At 41.2% G+C, this 14,568-nt stretch overlaps 2 protein-coding genes across 2 annotated transcripts in view; one reads left to right on the top strand and one right to left on the bottom strand.

Moving 5' to 3' along the window:
- Positions 1-6: 6 nt before the first annotated feature.
- Positions 7-9,737, bottom strand: SAXO2 (stabilizer of axonemal microtubules 2). Its single transcript, XM_064157129.1, is given in 5 exon segments — positions 7-649; positions 652-1,035; positions 2,554-2,756; positions 3,929-4,108; positions 9,672-9,737. Coding segments are annotated over 5 exon segments (1,404 nt in total). The 5' UTR covers positions 9,713-9,737; the 3' UTR covers positions 7-53.
- Positions 9,738-9,897: 160 nt separating this feature from the next.
- EFL1 (elongation factor like GTPase 1) overlaps positions 9,898-14,568 on the top strand; it is a 36,135-nt gene continuing 31,464 nt past the window's right edge. Inside the window, exons 1-6 of the mRNA XM_064158170.1 lie at positions 9,898-9,924; positions 10,533-10,635; positions 11,271-11,338; positions 11,534-11,618; positions 12,964-13,097; positions 13,697-13,834. Of these exons, the coding sequence (XP_064014240.1) occupies positions 10,545-10,635; positions 11,271-11,338; positions 11,534-11,618; positions 12,964-13,097; positions 13,697-13,834 (516 nt within the window). The 5' untranslated portion in view covers positions 9,898-9,924; positions 10,533-10,544. The remainder of the gene's footprint in view (positions 9,925-10,532; positions 10,636-11,270; positions 11,339-11,533; positions 11,619-12,963; positions 13,098-13,696; positions 13,835-14,568) is intronic.

Here is a 14,568-nt window from a genome sequence, read left to right as displayed (position 1 = left end):
ACAAGTAGGAGCCCAGCTATTCCACCTGGTGTTTGAAATACTGCATGTGAGTATCATGACACAACAGCTACTTCCTTTGGAATAAGATTATTATTTGATTCAGAAAATTCTGGGGTAAGCTGGTAGAAGAATTTGTGGCCACAAGAATCCGTGTCTATGTAGACATAACCTGGAGGAGACAGGCAAGTTGCTGGGCAGAAGCTTTGTTTCTTTGGAGTATATTCTGTATGATACATAGTTTCATCTTGAAAAGGAGCCGAGCTGACAACTACAGCTCGTACAGGTTTGCAACTCTGAGCTGGAGCGATCTGATGTGGTACGAAGTGAGATTTAAATGTAGTTAAATCATCAAATTTTCCGGTGGGTTTTGTTTTTTCCTGTTGTTTCTTAGTACTTTCTTGTTGGTAGCTATCCCAAGCTTTAAAGTCTTCTTTTGTAGTAGTGGTCCCTTGAAAAGGGGCATTGGTTATTCTTTGATTAGAAACTGGTCTTATAGGGACAGTAGGAGAAATCTCATGCTTAACATAGTCAAGACGGGTGGTGGAGTTCAAATCCATGTTGCCCGAGGAAGGTATGTACTCTTTTGTTTTGTGGACCTCAGGCAAGGAGACGAGCCATGGCTGGAAACGATCTTGGAATTCAGTGACTCAGTAAAATGAGCATTGGATCCAACTTCTGCATATTCACGCTTGCAGTTTTTTGCAAGTTGCCCAGGCAACCCTCTAAAATCACTTTGGTGGGTTGTGATATCTTCAAAGGGTTGGCTGCTGGGCTTGTATTCTTCTCTCAGTCTTACAAGTTTTGGTCCTAGTTGATGAGCGATATAAGAAGTGCGGTGGCTAGTAGTGCTCTCGAAAGGCACATCTGAAAGCTTGGCTGCACAAGGAGGTTTAAAGCTTTGTCTGGGATTCAGTTCCTTAGGAACAAAGTCATCCTGAAATGTAGTAGAGTTTCCAAACTTCACTGTAGGTGGCCGGTATGTATCCTCCACCTTACTAGGTTCTTGTCTTTGAACTGTCCACAACCTATAGTCATCTTTAAGGCAAAAAACAAAACTTCACCACACAAATGTTATTACTTAAGACAATTTCTTCAAACTTAAGCCAAATTCTTCTGGTATTAAACCTTGCAAAACAAATAAAATGGTTGCAAGTAAGAATTATGTCATCAGTGCATTTGTAATACAACAAAACTGTCTCCTATAAGTGGTATGATTAAAACCAGTCAAAAACCTGTACATGATGTCCCATTTTGACTATTTCCTTGAGATAAAAGTTAATGGTTTATGTACAGATTTAGTGTGTTCTGTGCAGAAAAGAGCTGTTTACAGATATATAGTATCTTACATTCTACTTAGAAGTTTAAACAAATACACTAGACTGAAGAATCAGTGGGTCACGTTCACTACTGATTGGGAGAATCCTCTCACTTTCTGTATCAATGTGACATCATCTTAAAGTTTGTTCGGATTATTTTTTTCTGTTTCTGGTTTGGGATTTTTTGTTTTATTGTTGTGGTTTTGGGGTTTGTTTGTTTGTTTGTTTGTTTGTTTTTTACAAACAGATTTCTCTGCTTTAGTTACAAAACTTACTTTCCAGTCTAAACTTCTTCACAATCAGTTTAAATCTACTTGTCTAGCAATCACTGTACTTATCTCAGCTTCATTGTTCTCTCCTTCCTTCCTAATGAACAGCTAATGTACATTTTAATGCAGCACCTACATGCTGTCTTGTTTGTGTGCTGGAACTAGGCTAAATTCTCCATCATTTGCTAACTTAACACTTACAAGCAGGCTAAACAGAAATATTTTAATTTCCTTATAAATGATTCACGATTAATAAATATAAATACAGAGGAATGTATCTAGTGAACTATTTCTCCTTTTTTTAAAGAACTTTTTTTCCCAAATTCTATGCTCTCAAGTCTATCTGCCATTACATCCTCTTCTCTGCTAATTTTGGAGCAAGCATTCAAACTTCCCGATTCAGTAGCCATATTCAGTTCTCATTTATTTCAACTACCTTTTCCATGCCACTGGCCCTCATAAGCAGGAACATCTTGATTTTCATTACTTTAGTAAGTAGTACTCTTCTATTTATTTCCACTTTTACCTGGGGTTACGTGCAACAAATTCAGTAACATTGTATGTAGAAAATTAGGGTATGAAGTACACCAAGATCACTTTCCAGAATGACTTTAAAAGATATTTAGTGCCTTTGCAATGGAATAGTTTGTATACAAAGTGATCATTTCTAGCTTGATACGCAAATCACACAATACCAAGACAAAAAGCTAAAACCAACTGGACCTACTCTATGGAAAAATGTGTTATGTGAGCTAAAGCTATCTGAAAGATATATTGGTAATTCAATTGCAATCAACTGTTGCCTGAGATAACCCAACCCAGCATGTGCTAAACTTTCTCTCCTAGCAAAGAAAGCCTACGAGACATAAGCTCTAAACAACTGGATTGCTGTACATCTCAAGGCATTATCACCTGCTTTCTATCATGGCTTGGTTATTTCTTTTTGTAAAGGTGCCATAGATCATTACCTTGATAGGTTGGTATGGTATTGAATTTTCCTCCTGTAGTGTGTTCTCTCTCTAGAAGTCTTGCTAATGTCACTGGTTGTATTTTATAAGCATTATAATCTTCCTGGTATGTGGTTCTAAGTTCCATCTCTCCTGACTTTGGTTTATACTCTTCTTGTACCCGAAAAGGTTGCTTCACAATATCATATGGTAAGTAATCAGATCTGAATTTGTGGAAAAGGAAACACTGGTTAAACTCACTTTTTTTTTCATTATGGAAAAACAACAACTTCAAAACGTTACTCTGAAAAAATCAATCTGATGTTGTACATTAAAGGAAAGAAAATTAGGGTCTTGGATGCATGATATAGCTTTTATTTAAAGGAAGATAGTGAAGCCACTTCTTCAATTCTCCAAGTCTCAGTTTAAAAATGCTCTTTAAACATCTGAAAGGAGCCTAAAAAATGTTGCTGTGCTTTTACAAATAAATGATCCAGTAATCAGAAGCAGAGCAAAGATCTATTACCAGGGGCAACATTCACTAACTGCATGGGGAGAAGGTAATCAGAAACAGCATTTCACTCTTTTCATATAGGCACATTACATTAAAAGGGTGTACATCATGTATGCAGGTGATATATACATATAGATGCAGTACAAAATCTTGCAGATGTCATTTGGCCTTTCTATGCATGTCCCCTTTGGGCTTTTTAATAAACAAAGAAAGAAGTTACACTTCTAGCTCCTGTAGCTTAAAAGGGAAACAATAATGGAAAAAGTAAAGGTTCTGCTCCTGTCATATCACTAATGATGAATGCATGATGCCTTTTTCTAACTCTTGGAAGAAAAGCTCTTTAATCTTGCAAACTGAACATCAGTCTGTACACTGGCAAGACACACCTTTACTGTTGGCTTTCTTCAAAATCCTAATAATTTAGAACTATCTGAATAAAAAAAAAAAAAAAACCAACAAAAAAACCCTCCAACCAACAGCAACAACAAACCAAAAGCAAAAACAAAAGCTGTTCTTTTTTAAGTTTTCATTTCCCACTCCCTGCTTCCACACATGTATTACACAAAGTTCTGCAGCTTGCCAGCTTTTTCATGCTCAACAAGACCTAGATTTTTCAAACAGGCTGAAAAGTAGAAGAAAAAATTTAAATTATCATTAAAGACTGAAGGATGCTGTATGAGTGCAAGTCTTGTTGCATGTATGCTTCACTATTTTTTAGCATCTATTTGCAGTAGCTGCATTTCTACACTCAAAATTTATACTTCCAAATATGCTAGAAGTGTAAAGATTGAATTTTGGAAATGATTGCAATACAGTGTTCAGTTCCCCTGTGAAAGAGAATGTAGGAGAAAGTGTATGGAATAATTGTAAAACACATCTTACTTAAACGTTGTCATTCCTTCCATTCTCCCATGGTGCCCTTGGTACTCTTGCTTTGGCCTGAGGCTGCGGGGAGGAGAGACATTGCTGTAGACAGGGTATTTTTCCCCATACTCAGTTGTGAGGCACAGCTGTTGTCCATTATCATAAATCCTTGTTGGTACACGAGGGCAACGATGGTGCCTGGGTAAAATACAACAGATGAAACCCTTTTAGTTTCATTTTTGGGGAAACCCCATACCCTGTCTACTGGGAGTGAATAACAGAGAGGATTGAACAGTGTCAGCAGCTTGTGCTGGATATCTTTGCTGAGTGATAAAAACACAAGCCACTGTGCTTATGGCACAGGTCCCAGAGCACAGTGTGGGAATGCAGAAATAAGCAGGATCAGCAACATAGTTGGTCCTTAGTGTAGGACATTGTTACGGTTTGGAGGCTAGTACTTCAGCCTAGTTTCTAATTGCAACAAGAACAGGGACTTTCCAGAGACTTTGACTAGAAGGTAAATAAAGTTACGGATAGGACACAGAATAGCAATAACTGCAAAGTTTATATCATTCCCGGTTGCTGGGTAGCTTTTTCTTGGTAGCACAGACTTGCTTCTGCCTTTTTTTTCTCTCTGCAGCTTTGCTTGCTTGCGCGGCTTCCATATCTCCCTTCTGCACTTTTGCTGGCTCAAACTGACTCATATTCTGTCTCAGAGTTGCTGGGAAGGGCAAAGGGGGTGGGGAGGCTGCTAGCAATCCCTCTGGACTGCCCAGGGTGGGGAAGTGATGAATTATTATACAAGGGGATACTTGTATTGTTGCTGAGTTCTAAATATATGTAAATATATCTTGTACATGTTATTGCCTTTTATGTTTAGTCTACTTCTGTAAGTACAACTTCATTTTCCTTCCAAAACAACGAGTAGCACGGTAAATTCACTCTGGGGGTAAATTTCCAATTTGGTCAAAACCCAAGCTCCAAGAGACACAAAGCATAACGGTGATGGCAGTCCTTGAAAGCACACTACTGCTAACACGCATGTTCCTCTCTTTTTAAAGTCTTTAAATTACCTTACTAATCTTATTTGTAAAAATAGCTACCCATGCCTCTTTTCTCTCACATTTTCCCTTTGTTTACAGTTTTGCCTCATCTCTTTTTATTTCTGTGCATTTGCTCATCTTTTTTGACCACAACTCTTGACTTCAGCATTTTCTGATAAACTTTCAGGGTGGTGGGGGGTGGTGTGTGAAATCTCACCTGTGCTCCTGGTGTTCTGCAGGCCTTTTTCAACTGTTTTTTTTAAGGCCAAAATACTCTATCCCAGACCTGCTTGTTTGGAAGTAACGACAGGTTTAATAGGTTTTATTTCAGTGATATCTGCTAGTTATTGACACTTATTTTAATGACACCCCTGCATCAAAAGGGGCATCTTGTGACAATTTCCTCTTTATACCTTGCCATTTTGTGTAAGTTATAGATAACATTTTAGGTGCAGATATTTTTTTCTGCATCGCTTTGAAAATCTTGTTACATTCATTCAAATTTGCACATCTCTGGTAGCTTGTTTCAAGTATAGTTTGAAAATCTTACGTTGGCTGACACATTTAAAACCTCCTTTAAGGAGATCCATAACAAACAATGTTCTCCTTATTCATGGCTGACAACTTGCAATACTGGTTCAGATATAAACAGAGTGAAAAGAAGAAAAAAATGTGTCTTGCAAATTTCTGTATGTGAAAAACAAAAATCGACAAAGAATGAGGAGGCTAAAAGTGTTTGGCTTATATTTATCATAACAAAAAAAAACTTATTAAAAAAAAAAAAAAAAAAAAAAAAACAACACTCCAAAGGGTTTGACATTTCAACTGTCATTACAGACCCTATGGTCTGAAAGCCAGAAATTATGAATGGACAGTGTATTATTGAGAGTCTTCTACTATCTTAGTGTTGACAGGAGACCTGGTGTTTTTCACTGAGCTTGAGAGCATTTAGGTGTGGTCAGTGTGAAGGCTTACATATTCCTGTTTCAGAGAAATCTTCCTCTTCCCTTTTAACTTAGATTATTTGAGATTCTATACTTTTATGAGAGTGCAGTAAGTGGAGAAAGGCTGACAGATTGAGATGAAGATTAAGCAGCAGTGTATGTCAAAACTAAACTTATGCAGTTCTGTACACTGTTTTTCACAGAATCATAGAATGGTAGGGGTTGGAAGGGACCTCTGGAGATCACCTAGTCCAACTCCCCTCCTAAGGCAGGTTCACTCAGATCAGGTTGCACAGGAAGGTGTCCAGGAAGGCTTTGAAACTCTCCAGGAAAAAGATTTCACAACCTCTCTGGGAAGCCTGTTCCAGTGCTCCACCACCCTCAAAATAACAGTTTTTTATTTATGTTTAGGTTCCTCTTGAACTGCACAAAACTATTCTTGAGTGTCTAGAATACATCTACATCAGATGCTTTATTCCTTTGGATATCATATTTAACATCCTCTGTTTGCTAATAGATATTACTTGCTTGCAAGGGATACATTTTGTCTTTATTAGCACCTGTAGAACACATGGGAAATAGGAAAATAAAAATGCGTCCTCTTTATAGAAGTAGTCCCAAATCCACCAGATCATACTTTCTCGACTTAAAACCATATCACTTCTAAAATAAGAAATCAACATGGAATATCTTAGGAGATGATGCAGAATCCAGTCACTGCTCTGCACAAGGCAGTTTTGAGAATATTTTTGTGGTTTATTTTAAAAAAATCCAACCAAGCTTAAGTCTCTACCATAGCAGTTTGAACATTATTATCATACCTCCTCGACAGCATCTTATGCCACTGCAAAAGTCCTTGAATCTTAAGCTTGAGAGGATAGAAAGTACATCAGCTATTAAAAACTGAGTAGTCCCCAGCACTGGACTTGTTTTGTAAATTCACCTTTGAGCATGCTCAGCACTGACCAGTTCCTGTGTGGTTTTGGCATTCATAGAATCATAGAATCATAGGATCAACCAGGTTGGAAGAGACCTCCAAGATCATCCAGTCCAACCTACCACCCAGCCCTATCCAGTCAACTAGACCATGGCACTAAGTGCCTCATCCAGGCTTTTCTTGAAGACCCCCAGGGACGGTGCCTCCACCACCTCCCTGGGCAGCCCATTCCAATGGGAAATCACTCTCTCTGGGAAGAACTTCTTCCTAACATCCAGCCTATACCTACCCTGGCACAACTTGAGACTGTGTCCCCTTGTTCTAATGCTGGTTACCTGGGAGAAGAGGCCACCCCCCACCTGGCTACAATGCCCCTTCAGGTAGTTGTAGACAGCAATCAGGTCACCCCTGAGCCTCCTCTTCTCCAGGCTAAACAGGCCCAGCTCCCTCAACCTCTCCTCATAGGATTTGTGCTCCAGGCCCCTCACCAGCTTTGTTGCCCTTCTCTGGACATGTTCCAGCACCTCAACATCTCTCTTGAATTGAGGGGCCCAGAACTGGACACAGTACTCAAGGTGTGGTCTGACCAGTGCTGAGTACAGGGGAAGAATAATCTCCCTCATCCTACTGGCCACACTGTTCCTGATGCAGGCCAGCATGCCATTGGCTCTCTTGGCCACCTGGGCACACTGCTGGCTCATCTTCAGCTACTATCTATCAGTACCCCCAGGTCCCTTTCCTCCTGGCTGCTCTCCAGCCACTCAGTCCCCATCCTATAGCGCTGCTTGGGGTTGTTGTGGCCAAAGTGCAGAACCCTGCACTTGGCCTTGTTAAATCTCATCCCATTTGCCTCTGCCCACCCATCCAGCCTGTCCAGGTCCCTCTGCAGGGCTCTCCTACCTTCCAACAGATCTACACCTGCTCCTAGCTTGGTGTCATCTGCAAACTTACTGATGCTGGACTCAATGCCCTCGTCCAGATCATCAATAAAGATATTGAACAGGACTGGGCCCAGCACTGATCCTTGGGGCACACCACCAGTGACAGCTGCCAACTGGATGTGGCACCATTCACCACCACTCTCTGAGCTCTGCCATCCAGCCAGTTCTTGATCCAGCACGGAGTGAATCTGTCCAAACCATGAGCTGCCAGCTTGGCTAGGAGCTTCTTGTGGCAGACAGTGTCAAAGGCTTTGCTGAAGTCCAAGTAGACTACATCCACAGCCTTCCCCACATTCACCAGGCAGGAACCTGATCATAAAAAGAGATCAGGTTGGTGAGGCAGGACGTGCCCTTCCTAAACCCATGCTGGCTGTGCCTGATCCCTTGGCCATCCTGTAGGTGCTTTGTGATGGCACCCAAGATTACCATGACCTTGCCTGGTACTGAGGTCAGGCTCACAGGTCTGTAGTTTTCTGGCTCCTCCTTATGACCCTTCTTGTGAATGGGTATCACATTGGCAGCTTCCAGTCTTCAGGGACCTCTCCAGTGAGCCAGGACTGCTGATAAATGATGGAGAGTGGCTTGGCCAGCTCAGCTGCCAGCTCTCTCAGCACCCTAGGGTGGATCCCATCCGGTCCCATGGACTTGTGAGGATCCAAATGCTATAATGTGTTTTGAAAAGATCACCTAATAAGCGCAGAAAAGTGGCTGAGTCTAATAAGAAGGAATCTATTAAAAGTAGTCTTAAAAATCTTAAAATGGTTGTCTGATTAAAGGTCTAACTCTTCAACCCCTAAGTATGAACACTAGCACTCAGATGCAAGCCTTTAGGGAGTGGACTGTGTATGGTACAATGCAGTTCATTCTGGAATTTTGGAAGCTCTTCTTTCCTTGTAAAGGGAACTTTTGAAACAAATGTATGGGGCAAACTAGACTCACAATCTTAGCCCCAAAGAACATAAGTTTTACATACTACCTGCCTCTCAAATAAAAAGAAGTGGCTTATGGACAGACTTCCCACACAGAAGCAGATAAGGTGTGTGACCGCTACACAAGCCTTGAAATGAAGCCTGCAGCTTATGCTGCCATTTTGTTTAAAGTAGAAAAGGAAGACATTGAAACTGTTAAAGCTATTGTCTCTGAACCTATAAAGATCTATCTGAATTATGCAAGGTTTAAATCCCTTGTGATTTTGGGAAATTGGATCTGTGATTTTTTTTTAACTTTATGGCACTGATAATATTGCTTATAGGTCCCTCTAAACAAAGAAAATACCTCTTAAATCAACCACCCCGGGCCAGAGGCTATAGCACGACACCGACCTGCGCGTCTCTCTAGGGGATAATGGAATACAAAGAGTGGGGCCGCCCTTCACAGAGGAGGTTGTTGCTGGGTGTGCCGCTGGAAAGGCAGGCGCGTTAAACCCATTTCCAAAGCTGCGGGGCTGGCACAGCTTTGTGTCAAGGCTGATTCAGCCAGAACTCTCTTGACGATCCCTTCGGTGCAGTCCTTCGTAAGAGCTGGGTCTGCTTTATGGAAACTCTTATCCTGAGGTTTAGTTAGTTTGCTCTGAAAAACTTTCTCCTTTCTTTTCTGTTTTAACGCATTTATGATCAGGTTTTCTCCCCTACCTGATTCAAACATATTTCTTCATGTTTACTGAGACGATCCCTCTTTGAAAAAAGGAGTAGCCAGAACTTGTTGAAATGGGAGTGTTGCCCGGGTTCTGCCTTCTCAGCGCTAAAACATTCGCCACGACTAGACACGGGAGCGGCTTTTCAGGGCCTGCGGGGTGCTGAGCGGCAGCAGCTGTTATCTTCCTGGGGGACACCATCCTGGGACCCGAATTCTCCCCCCCGCTCCCCGAAGCCGGTGGCGACCCGCGGGGCTGCTTACCCGCAGATACAAATCTGACACAGACAGCGAGGCTGCTTCATGCTGGCGCGGCCGCCCCAGCGCCTCCGTCGCGGTAACTAAGGAAGCGCTGCGTCGCCCAGCGGCGGCGAGCGCCCTCCGGCGGCGTCCGCCAGGCATCGCGAGCCGGCGGGGGCGGGATGAAGGCGGAAGGGCGGGCGCGGACTTCCGGGTGCGGGCAGCGAGAAGGAGCGAAGGTCGAGGAGCCGCTTCTCCGGGAGCCGTTCGGTGCGGGGTGGGTGAGGACTGGGGGGGACAAGGGGCACGGACATGCGCATGGCAGGAGAGGGGCGCGGGACGGGCATGCGGCGTGGCCTCCCCCCTGCCCCGCCTCAGCCCCGGGCTTAGAGCACCCTTCGTGGCAGCGCGGCCGAATCCGGTGTGGAAACCTCGGGTAAAGTTGGTGGCACCGGTCCGTGAGGCGGCTGTCCGCAACGCAGTGTTGAAGGGCGTGGAGCAGGCTGGGGAGCAGCCTGGCGGCGACTGCGTTTGGCGATGCCCAGCCGAAGAGGCGGGATGAGGAGGGGGCAACCCCGGCCTCTGCGCTGCCCGAATGTAAAGAGCGAGGTTATGGCTTTCCTGGCAGCTTCGTGTGACTGCGAAAACTGACCAAACCCAATGTGATTCCTACACAGATAAGAGTGCCCCAGGCGCTCTTATGTGTCTCATGTCCCCGGTGTAGTGCAGGTGGAGGCTGAGGAGCGTCGCACGCTCCGCCTGTCAGGGGAGGCCTCCCTCATGAGCAGCTCTAAGCACAGCCCCACCTCATTTTTACTTTTTTTTTTTTTTTTTAATAAAGTGTTTTCTTCGGTGATTTCTAAATAAAATACTTTCTTTTGACAGAATTCCCTAACCATGGTGCTTACAGGTGTGGGAAAGATAGCTGACCTCCAGAAGAAGACTTCTGGTATCAGAAATATCTGCATATTAGCCCACGTAGATCATGGTAAGAGCGGTGCTTGTGACTGGCAGAAACCTTGTGAGGAATGCCTGCGTTTGTGTTGGTGTGAATGACGGTGGGGTGTTTTGCTCACCGTTTTAAAAGCAATAGCTTTTCATGGACACAGCCTTAAACTACCTCAGTCCCGACTCAGTGTGCTTTATGCGCATTTCTTTTGTCCTATTCCAGGCTTTTCCTTTAGAACTTCAGGGAGCATTACACTAGTAATTTAGAATAGTTGCAACGGAGTATCTTCCACTTTCCTGATGCTGAATGTTGGCATGGATTCACGTGTATAAATTAGGCTGTTGTAATTTTACATTTACTCAATGAAAGGAGTTTGTTAAATAGGAGGGAATAATAACTGCACATTTTATTTTGTTTAGTTGCATGATACTTTGAGGTACCGATGCCCTCTGTGCTATTTCAGCTACTTTTCTGGTTATGCATCCACTCATCAAAAATGAATTCATGTGCACCCAGCAGGTGAAATTGGGTAATCAGATTTTTTTTAAAGTTTAGCTTGTATTTTTTTATGTTTTGCAGCCTTTATTCATGTTGACATCTCAGAAAACAAGATATGCTCAGCATTTTTAATCCTGTCTGCATTAACTTAAACTATAAAATCTTTTCTTTTGCAGGTAAAACTACTCTAGCTGATTGTCTAATATCTAGCAATGGAATAATCTCTAGCCGCTTGGCAGGAAAGGTAGAGTTATGCTGTTGTTTTCCACAAAATTCTCGTGTGCTTGTGCTGGCATTGTGAATTAGTGATTCTTAAGGAAATGCCATTTCCAGTCTTGCTAAACTTCATTTTCTCACTGTCATGCTCTTTGATGGTTGATAAGCAACTTGTGAAGGCAGTTCTACAGGTTTGTTTCTTTTTCTTTTGCGTCTTACTCAGCTGAGATACCTGGACAGCAGAGAAGATGAACAGGTCCGAGGAATAACAATGAAATCTAGTGCAATTTCTTTGCATTTTGTGAAAGGTAAGTTGTTGGTACTGGCAAATATGAACTTAATGTATTTGGTTGGTCTTGAGATTTTTTGTTTGCACTTTTTTGTATACTTTTTTTGTTTCTCAGTGTTAGACCATGAGTCTGTGAAGACATATATTAGGCATTTATTCAGCTGTTAACCAAGATGATCAAGTTCCATCTCAGATTTAGGAAAACTGTCTTCAGTTGTGGGTGCAAGTGGAGTAATTCTATTTATCTTTTATTTCTAAATCTTTGTATTTGATCTTGAGTCTTGAAGTAATGGTACTGAAAGGCAAGTTCTCTTTCAAAAGCCAACAACGTTTTGGATTGTTTTTTCAGTCTTACATATGTCAAGGAGCTTGTTCTACTTTGCTATAAATATTCGGGGGGTTATAGTGCAGTTAATGGTTTTGTTTTCATTATGACTTCGTGTTTCTCAGTGAGGTGGATGAAAAGCATGAAGTGTGTTGCTAACAGAGCTGTCTAGAAAATGGAAAAACTGTCAGAGAAATTGCGTGAACAGACAAGCCATCATTAGTCTTTCCATTGCAGCTGCATCTGACTATGAAAAGTGATTTAAGTCAGCAATCTTCCAGCTAACTTTTTAGCTGTGGCTGGTTTATTGTTGATTTGGAAATGACCTGCATTTTGATGGTTAGAACCTTTTGTGTCTGTTACTTTTGTGTTGTACTGAAATTTAGACTTTAATACAATTTCTGAAACAGGAAAGTTGTTTCTTCTTGTTTATGGCTGATGATGAATGCAGTGAGTTCATCAAAAGTTGCCTGGAGTCTCTGCTAAGCAGGTTGTTGCAAGGGAGTAGTGTAGAAAATAGGGAAATCTTCTGTTTTCATGTACTGAAGGTATTTTAGTAATAGGGAGTCAAAAGCATGTTACTTTGAAAAATCACAAGGCTGAAATGAGATGTTTAATCAAAAATGTAGGATTTATTTTTAATGATAGTCTGACATGATCTATCTTTACAATGCAGTCTGTTAAGCAGTTGATTTGGTTTTAGCTGGTGATCTGTTTGTAATGCTACTACAAGCTGGTTCTGGGTTTGGGTTTTTCTTTCTGTTTATTTGGCTGTTATGGTATTGTTTTTAATTTTCTGAAGACAGTTTGCCGTTGAAAGGTGAAGATTGGTGTTATGAGTGAAATTAAAATTAACTGGGCACAAGCCATAAGGTGGCATGTTGCTGACAGTCTTCCTGTCCCAGTGGAATTTCTCTTAAATGTGATGGTTACTGCAGATTTTGCACTTAGAAAGAAATATTTTAAGCAGTGTAACTAGATGGCTGAAAACTGTATTTTTTAAAAAACTGTTCTGAAATAGTAATTTGTTTGGTCTTAGGTGATCAGGAGTATCTGATTAATTTAATAGACTCCCCAGGGCATGTGGATTTTTCTTCTGAAGTGTCTACTGCTGTCCGACTCTGTGATGGTTGCATCATAGTGGTGGATGCTGTTGAAGGAGTCTGTCCACAGGTAAAATAAAGTATATTAAATAAAGAGGACAGAGAGGACAGTAAGCAAAGTCTTAAACGTATAACATAGAAATAAAAGATGAGTTGGCGTAAGAAGGTTTTTCAAACCTTTGATAAATGACCATGTACTTGAGATGTAAAAGAGGGTAGGTTAGTGTCATAGCTGTGCTGAGTACAGTGCTGAGTGGGTGTAGTGATACAGGGTTGAAACAGTGGATATGTAGTTTTTCAGGTCATGGAATATTTGTCAGGAGAAGAAATAGATGTCTTAAGGGAAGTCATAATTTTACATGTGCTTTTAGGATACAGAAGGTAAAAAACCCCACAAAATTACATGAAGAATGCTTTTTTTTGTGGGATATTTCAATAAAGAGAGATTGGCTTTGCTGTCACATTCTGCCATCTGTAGAATTCAGTGATAACCAACACTGTATGCTGTGGGAGTCAGGTTTCTGGTTTGAATGTCAACCTGTCCTTTATTACACATTTAGTTAAATATTAGAATTATGTCGTCGTTTTCTTTAACATTCTGTCTTATTTGTAATACCAAGCTTTCTGTGATTTTTCAAAAAAAAATAAAGACTATGTCCTTTTTGATAGACTCAAGCAGTTCTACGGCAAGCATGGCTAGAAAATATACGTCCAGTGCTGGTCATCAATAAAATCGATCGCTTGATTGTGGAGCGCAAGCTCACCCCACAGGAGGCATACTTGCACCTTAAGAATATCTTAGAACAGGTATTCGTGCAGCAGATTTTGTTGAGCTTACTTTCTTCCCCCTTTTCTCCATCCTTGAGTTGAGAGAGACTGTAATTTTCACTGCTTTACCACTGGAATAATTCACTGCAGCAAAACTGGTTTTTTTTACTTTGTGGAAACAAGTGCCATAACATCTTGTCTTAATTTTTTCATGTTGAGACACATTTTATTTCTATTTAATTTTGAGGTTCATATGATAAAAATATTAAATGCCTCCTGGTTAGAAATAATACGCTGAATGTTTTGTTCTTCCTGTTAGATTGCTTAAACTTCTTTGGAGGTAGACAAAGAATATTTTTTAAACTGCTTCTGATATTGATGGATTTATTCAGGGATAAAGTTAATTACCCTTTAAAATTATAACTTAAGTTGTCATAAAACGTTTTGTCCCAGAACTTTAAAGCTCTTATCTACCTGGCTCCTCTTTGGCCCTCTTTTGTTGTTTTTGTGTTGTCAATAACAAGTTCCTGTTTCACCATTCCTTGTTCTGTGAGACATGGTGTATTACATATGTTACATTATATCTGATTGAATCCTGACTTTGACTTGAAAAGTGCATGATGTTGGAGCTGTAATTTTAGGCTCATCAAAGTCCATTTGTCTTTGAGGTGGACAAGCTCAGAAACACAAGGTCTGTGTTTCAAGTTGCAAAGTGGATTAGAGGCATGCTATCTTGTTAAAACGTCCTCTTTTTTATGTCTTGAAGAAGGGAA

This window comes from Pogoniulus pusillus, chromosome 17 (assembly GCF_015220805.1).
Source record: "Pogoniulus pusillus isolate bPogPus1 chromosome 17, bPogPus1.pri, whole genome shotgun sequence".
Lineage (NCBI taxonomy): Eukaryota > Metazoa > Chordata > Aves > Piciformes > Lybiidae > Pogoniulus > Pogoniulus pusillus.
This window is presented reverse-complemented; position numbering and strand designations above follow the sequence as displayed.